Source organism: Pyrus communis, chromosome 14 (assembly GCF_041283825.1).
Source record: "Pyrus communis isolate YQ-2024b chromosome 14, ASM4128382v1, whole genome shotgun sequence".
NCBI lineage: Eukaryota > Viridiplantae > Streptophyta > Magnoliopsida > Rosales > Rosaceae > Pyrus > Pyrus communis.
In genome coordinates, this window is record NC_142578.1 from 8353304 (window position 1) to 8361713 (window position 8410).

The 8410-nt window shown below is 37.0% G+C and overlaps 1 protein-coding gene across 1 annotated transcript; it reads right to left on the reverse strand.

Moving 5' to 3' along the window:
• Positions 1-340: 340 nt before the first annotated feature.
• On the reverse strand, positions 341-5083 carry LOC137713558 (transcription factor bHLH157). Its single transcript, XM_068452869.2, has 10 exons — positions 4626-5083; positions 4004-4093; positions 3726-3834; positions 3576-3617; positions 3340-3399; positions 1767-3179; positions 1553-1654; positions 1306-1452; positions 1079-1204; positions 341-946 (listed from the first exon to the last, which is right to left on the reverse strand). Exons 1-10 carry the CDS (start codon positions 4733-4735, stop codon positions 767-769), a joined length of 2379 nt encoding a protein of 792 aa, XP_068308970.2. The 5' UTR covers positions 4736-5083; the 3' UTR covers positions 341-766.
• Positions 5084-8410: the final 3327 nt, after the last annotated feature.

Sequence of the window (8410 nt, forward strand, 5' to 3'; positions counted from 1 at the left end):
GATTCAAGTTTTCCATTTTTCTTTTGAACTTTTCTTTCTAGCTAGTTTAGTTATGCGGTTTGCTTTATGTATGAGTTTGTAGATGCTTATGTTTTCCTGTGGTGTTGTTTCCGTTATCTCGCGGTCCATTATTCTCTCTGTCGTGTATATATGTTGTAGTTTCATTTCCTCCATTTGACAGACCGACGAGAAACAAAAAGTCAAGATGGCGATGTCTCACATTAATCATGCACTATGAAAGACGTTAATTGAAACATGTGGCGTCATGTTGTTCGTCAGGGAGAGAGAGAGAGAGAGAGAGAGAGAGAGAGAGAGAGAGAGAGAGAGAGAGAGAGAGAGATGACAACATTCCATGACTACAATACCAAATATTAAGCCACAACAGAGGCCAAAAACAAATCAGTGGTTAGCCTATTACTAACTGGTTTAAATTCTCAGCAGGTTGAAGATATAAACTTGTAAAAATATCCCAAATACAAAGAGGGTTAACTTCACTTTCACCATGCCTTGCACACCCTTTTCTTATTGGGAACTAAGTAAAGCAGTCAAAAGAGCAAACCTGCAATTTTTGCAGGAACATTCCTAGTCTCTACTAACAATATGCACACATCACAGAGACTTCCGAGGCTCAATCACCAATCTCATTTTCTCTCATTGTTTGTGGTTCCTCCGTTGCCGGAAACACCTACCACATCAGGTCCTCACAGGGCAATGCTTAAGGTATATCTGACCCTCACAGGTCAGGGTAGTCAGTAAGCTAAACATCTCAAATCAAGCTGACCGGAGGCGGCAAGATTTGTTGCTGACAACTATCCAATATAGGAGGAACCCCACCATCTACTACATTACTTAGCCGATTAGTTGGATCAACCACACCCGTAGTTGTTTGTTGTAGAAACCGGACAAGGGACCAGAATACATCTAGCCTTGTTACATGCCTAGTTGCCTGTTACAAAAATTTCGGATTAAGATAATTCAGAAAAAAAGTAAAATAACGAATGTCCCCACGACTTTTCATTTTTCTTATGGGAGAAATTATCTAAGATCCTTAATGTAAATATTTCAATTTAGGTTTTACCTCAACGATAAACCTTGCCCATATCTTATCTTCCCGGCTTTCCATAACCCCCTTCAAGATATTTAACCCAAAGCCGCGGATTATGTCTGCTATCTCAAGAAAGAAACCTTGTTCCTCACAAAGCATCTGCAACAGAAGTAGATATTGAAGTCAGGAGGGTTCAAATAATTAAGGTTGACATAAGACTTGGAGGGAACTCTTTCATTTTTTGTATGCCTTTTGCTTACCTCGACAAGCATTTGGCCCGGCTGATCAAGGTCCTCGACTACTATAGGGCAAACCACAGTTTGACCCTCAACTGCTAATGCCCGTGTATTACCACCACATTTGGTGCTGTTGTCTTTTAGAACCACTCCATTCTCCTTGCCAATTAGCTGTAAATCCATGCAAAATATTGTCACATTAGTTCATAAAATATAACACATTTTGGGCTTGTCCTGCATACATATAACAGAAATAACCAAACCAACTGACCTTTGGCTCATGAGTCTGTTTAAGCTTATCTGCATATTTCGTCACGCTTTGCAAGAAGACCATGTATTTGATTGTCCGGTCCAACAAAGAATCGATGCTACACTGTTTCATCAAGAAAATATATGAACGTCAAAAACCTTATTAGAAACACAATGTCTAATCTGCAATCTCATTATTGTCTACCGTAAGTGAAAGCAAAAACAAAAATGCGTACCTTGCCACCAGTAGGGATGATCCCCTTCAACTCTTTGATACGGTCTTGAATCTGCTGGCGATCTTTAGGTCTAGGTCTAGTACTCTCCCCAGGCCTTGCCCTTTTCTTGGTGTTCTTTGTGTGTACCTCAGCTTTCTGCTGTTTATCTTGAACCGCACTTCTAGCGCTGACGCTATAGCTGTCATCAATCCATAAGCCTACCTGTGATTTTGGGAAAAAGTCTTTCTTTGGACCAAGACTGTTTGCCCTGTCCAGGTTATAGAAAGATTTCGCTGAATGTGTACTCATATCCAAGCCTGCAAGCCTTGGCGGTTGAACCTGATTGCTATTCACAGATAAACATTCTGATTTCCTTTTTCTAGTGGTGGATGACTGGTCCTCTAGATTGCATTTTACAGAGCTGGAAGTAGTAGTTTTACCATTTAAAAGCTCTTCAAGTCCTAATTCTGAGAATAACCCCTTCCGAGGACCAGGCATGGAACCGGTTATTTCTGACTCTGAGAAGCATTTTGTCAAAGCAGTACCAGTGGCCAAGTAGCCACCACTGGTTGCTGGCATTATAGTATCTTCCCAACACTTCCCGATTTGACCACATGCAAAATCCGGTCCCAAACCATCAACACTCTGAATGATCACAGATTTATTGTGTCCATCGGCGCTAAATGGATTTGTAACCGAACTTTGAATAGAGTTAGCTGGAGTTTGAATTGGAACATGAATAAAGTTATCACCTTTAACCAGACTAGACGACACTGAAGTACTTTCTATTACTTGTGAGAAGTCATTGTTCAGTGTGGTTGTCATTGCATTGAAGTTCTGTTCCGGTGACGCAGCAAACCACTGGGAAAGATCATCCAACTGGTACAATCTAGAGAGATCTATACTTAAATCAGCTGGATTACACTCCACGGGGAATCCATGCAGAGATTGCTGGTTATCCATCTGATATCCACAGCTTCCTTGAATAGGTTTCTCGAAGTCAGCTAATGAAGTGAATGCCGAGTCCACCTGAATATTCCTCGCTGTATCTCTGCAAGACTCGAATGAATCATGAAGAATAATTTCCGATGCCAACTGCGGTTCAAATGAAGTCAAAAGTGAAGATTCGGCACTCCACGTACTAAACCAGGGGTTTTTATCAGCTGAGCCAATATCATCAGATGATGTAGACTGAAAACCCACTGCAGAAATAATATTTCCTCGGTGTTCGTCACATTTGTCACCCGGAGTCAAGTTAACATCTCCATTGTAGGAATTCCCAGATGAAATCAATGAAGCAAACAACTCATTTAGATCACTAGTTTCATTGTTCATGGATGAAGGTGCATTTTCCAAAGGAATAAGCCCATCAAGATTTTCCATCTCCCGAAACAACCTTTTTGTTTCATCCAAAACTTCCAGCCTCTCCATAATCTGCAAAAAAAATAGCAGTATAGTAAAAAAAAAAAAAAAAAAAAAAAGTATTCAACCATTCCATACTATATGATCAACAAACCAAGTGAACTAGATTTTGGAGAACATGATCTCATATGAACATAAGAATGTGGAAATCCAGTTTGGTGCTTTTAATTACCTTTTGGGTGGATCCTAACTGAATTACTCCTCGTGGTTCAACGGAGATTATTGCAATTGTCTGCAAGTTAAATTTCAGGGTCAATAAATACGACTATGGATGGATAAAGAAAAGTTTACAACAAATATAGCTACAAATGGCTGTGAAAAGAAAAGAGTTCATCAGATATATCATACATTCAACTACTCTCACTTCATTTCACGAAAGCATAAAGGATCGAACGGAAATAATCATACCTTTATACCAGAAGAAAATTGGCAACTGAACTCAGAATAATCCTGCAAATGGCAGAAAAGTTCAACTTAAGCAAAAACGAGCAACTCCGATTTCTCAGAATTTTTAACTTAATTTGAGCAATTCAACAAGAACTTGGATGGCCTACCAACCTGAAACATATCTTGATTTTCAAGAGAACTGCATGGATTCCATCCTCCACCGTGAGCATCTGAATGCATCCATCGATGTTTTCCGGTGAAAGCGGTTTGCCCAATAATACTATTTCAAACAACAAAACAACAAGATCAGCTATTTTTTAAGTAACTTTGTAATGCTTGTCTGAAACAACAAAAGTAATTTTGCAGGGGTGTTTTGTAATCAAGTTTTATGGATTTTCGGATTCGAATTCGGAATGAGTAAACTGAAACGGAGTAAGTATTGGGCGCACCCTTCTCCAAGTACATGGACCTGTGGAAGCATATTTTCAATCACTGCTCCCACATGATCTTCATAGTAGGCATCTCCCATTGTCAACAACCTAAAGCATTACAAACCCAGAATTAATGTCAGATTTGAAACCAATAAAAAATTAATTATAATCCCAAATAATAAATGTGAACTTCAATACAAGCTTTGATCTCACAAAGGAAAGTGCAAAATTTCCAGCATGCAGAAAATAGATAACCAATATTTGAAAGGAGAATACCAATAACTAGTGCCTGCAATTAATGGCAACATAAAAAGCATTCTTTTGAACCATTTCAATCTATATGTAAAAACTAAGTCCAATCAGACTGAAAGATTGGATTTTTATAACCCCACATAAAAATATATATGTTAAAAGAGGACTTGTACCCAGTATTCCCACAAGAAGAAATGCATCTTGGGACAAAAACAAAATGGATTGTTAAGTTGGAAAAACCAAATGATAAAAAAAATAAATAAATAAAATAAATAAATAAATCAGGAACCAAAAGAAACAAACAAAAACAGCATGAATATACAAATGGAAGTATTTTATTTTCTTCCCCAAAAGGAGAAAAAAGGAGACAGAAACAATGGGAACTTACATGGAATTTCTGTGATCAAATCGCCAGAAAACCCCATAAGACCACCCATTGCTAACACACAGACTCCTCAGCCTCTCTCTTACCACTGAACTTTCACCCATTTGGGCCATTTCACTATCCAAATCAAACCAACCTCAAAAATCCCAAATCCTCAGAACCCAAAGTCCATGTCCGAGTCAACCAGGGCAGCTCAACTCGGTCACTCAGTCACTCAAGAACCCGACAACCCTGAAACCCAACTACTTTTTGCTGTAATTTTTGTTGCTTCTTGAACAAATTAATGAAGCAAAAAAACCAAAGCTTGTTGCTTTCTGGTGGTTGCTGCGAGAAAACAAGCTAAAGTTGCACAACAAAGAGTGTTTGTATTGTGTTGCCTGAAATTTTTAGAAGGTGAAAGTGGTCGGTTTTAGAGAGTGAAGAGTTTAAGATTGAAAGGTAAGGTTTTATATTTATATATAAGAAGAGAAGGTGCTGGTTAAGGTTTGCTTTGCTTTTGTCTCTCCTTTTTCTTTCTCTCTAGTCTCTAAAAATATTTTGGATAAATTATACTTTCATACTTAAGGTTTAGGATTTATTTTAATTCTTTATAACATCTTTAAAACATTTCACTTTCATACCTTAAGTACTATTTTATTTCAAAATAATATCTCCGTTACATTTTCCATCCATTAATCCGTTAAATGCTGACGTGACTATCACATATATAGCACGTGGCTGCCAAATGTCAGCCACGTGGCAAATAAAATAATTTTTAATTTCTTTTTAAAAAACCTGAATTTTCTCAAAAAAAATAAATAAATTTTAATCCCACGTCTGCAAGAAGAAGAGCGAGGAAGAAAGAAAAAGAAAAGAAAAAAAAAAAATCATCCCTCCCGCTCCCTTCCCCCCCTCCCCTGCGACCCACATATGCAGGAGGAAGAAGAACAAGATAAAGAACAAGAAGAAGAATAAGAAGAGGGAGGAAGAAAGAAAGAAAAAAAAAAAAATTGTCCCTCCCCCCTCCCCAGCGACCCACATATGTAGGAGGAAGAAGAAGAAAAGAACAAGAAGAAGAAGAGGGAGAAAGAAAGAAAAAGAACAAAAAAACAAATTGTCCCTCCCCTCACTCCCGCTCCCCAGCGACCCACATATGCAAGAAAGAGAGGGAGGAAGAAAGAAAAAAAAATAAAAAATATTTCCCTCCCCCCAGCGAGAAGAAGAAGAAGAAAGGAAACCAGAACCCCCATTCCCCCCCCCCCCACCCCCCGCGATCCTCCTCCCGTCCCCTGCCCCCACCCCGACCCAGCTCCCTTCCTCCCTGTTCTTCTTCTTCTTCTTGCAGATGTAGGTTTCAATTTTTATTTTTTTTTGAAAAAATTCAGGTTTTCTAAAAAAAAAATTTAAAAATTATTTTATTTACCATGTGTTAAACATTTAACGGCCAGTGTGGCAGCCACGTCAGGATTTAACGGATCAGTGGATAAAAAATGTAATGGAGGTATTATTTTGAAATAAAATAGTACTTAAAGTATGAAAGTGAAATGTTTTAAAGATGTGGTAAGGAATTGAAATAGATCACAAACCTAAGGTATGAAAGTGTAATTTATTGTCCTTTATGGGTTCAACTTCAATGTTTGGTCTCTTGTTTCCGACTATAGAATTAAATAAATTGAACAAAATTAATAAATAAAAATTAATAAGGATGTGCGAAAGATAAAAATTCCGGGCTCGACTCCACCGTAGCACGATATTGTCCGCTTTGGGTTCAACTTCAATGTCTGGTCTCTTGTTTCCGACTATAGAATTAAATAAATTGAACAAAATTAATAAATAAAAATTAATAAGGATGTGCGAAAGATAAAAATCCCGGGCTCGACTCCACTGTAGCACGATATTGTCCGCTTTGGATCCCTACTACACCCTCACAGTTTTGTTTCTGGGAACTCATACGAGAACTTCCCAATGTATCACCCATTATGGGTTTGCTCCCAAATAGCCTCTTGCTAGGTAGAGACCAAATTGTCACATTCTCGTCGACACACTTCTGGCCAAGGATTGACTCTGATACCAAATTGTCACATCCCGCCCCGAGCCCACACCACATACCGGGCTCGACTCCACCATAGTACGATATTATCTGCTTTCGGCCCCTACCAGACCCTCACAATTTTGTTTCTGGAAACTCATACGAGAACTTCCCAGTGGATCACTCATCATGGGATTGCTCTCGCGCGAACTCGTTTAACTTCGGAGTTCCAATGAACTCCGAAGCGAGTGAGTTCCCAAATGACCTCGTGTTAGGTAGAGATGGGAATATACATATAAGGCTTACAGATTCCACTCCCCTGGACGATGTAGGATGTTACATATATTGTTTTATTACTTTATGCAATGCAATGTATGTAAATATTAAATTTAATTTGATATGAATGTAGAATGTAATATTTAATAAATCAATTCACGTGTTATAAAATGATTGAATTCATAAATTTTTAAAAAGTAATAACGACACAGTATTTTCTCCTCTATACTAATAAAATGAATATATCAAACGGCAACTACAAACAAAATTAAAAAAGAGTTCGTTCAGAAGGAAAATTGTGTGTGATAATCAATATTGATTTATGCAGCAGTGTGACAGTCACATAAAAAAATTTGATAGAAATAATGAAAATTAAAATGAAAAAGAAGACAAAATTAAAATATCAGATATGGTAATCCGAAGTTGAAGGGGAAATCTGGATCGTGGGTATTTAATTTTGCTATGTTAATATCGTTGTCTTATTTGGAGACTTGGACGTGCCGGTGACTGGTCCCCATCTGTACGCCCAGAACCCTTTCCGTTGATTTACCGCCTATAGCCGGTTGGTATGGTTGATTATCTCGGAAGGAACTTTCCAAATCCCAGGAGATATTGAAATTCCGTGAGATGGGGGAAAATGAAAGGGTAAATCTAAGCTTTATTGCATAGTTATTAGGAAATTTTTTCTTTTAATTTATAATTAACTCATGAAATATATCGTGTCTTTTTCTTTATTTGATAGGTGTTGAATGATAGAGAATAATATGGAATCTGGACTTTCTTTGTGAGGATTTTGAAGATTTGTTAATCGTATCAATTTATTATACGTCGTGCAGTCAAAAATCTTTTTAAATTTTTTTTATTTAAAATTGAACATAAAAAATTCATGATGAAATTGATCGCATAATGTACGATGAACGAACTCGATTTACAGATTTCAAGGATCCTCTCAAAGAAGATACGGAGAGGATCCTGTTGGAATATTATGAACTTAATTGAGCAAATGAATAATTGTGTTGTTAAGGAGCTTAATTTCTTATGCTTTTGTGAATGCTCTTGATTTTATTTTATAATTAATTTGCAATAACTTTACCAAAATCTATATGGCTAAAGATTACAAAGTTTATTGAACAAGAAAAACAAGAAACGCAATTCAAATGTACAAATTGAGAAAGGTGACGATGACCTAGAGCTATCGACCAAATGTCGAATTTTCTCTAGTTGGAAATGAGGAGCCCTAGAGTTGGAAAGAAAGAGATGAAGAAGATAAAAGCCTAGAAATAGAGCAATTATACCCCAAAATAATTTTTGTATCCCTCCATATTTTGATGTGATTTATAGATTTAGTATTTTTTTTTTGTCAAAACAATTAATATATTTAATATTTAGAAAAAAAAAAAAAAAAAAACTCTTGTTGTTTTGTCTCTCTTTTTGTTTTAAGGGGAAAATTTAACATTATTCCTGAATTGCAAGTCATGTTTCAATTTGTCTTGTGAACTTTTAA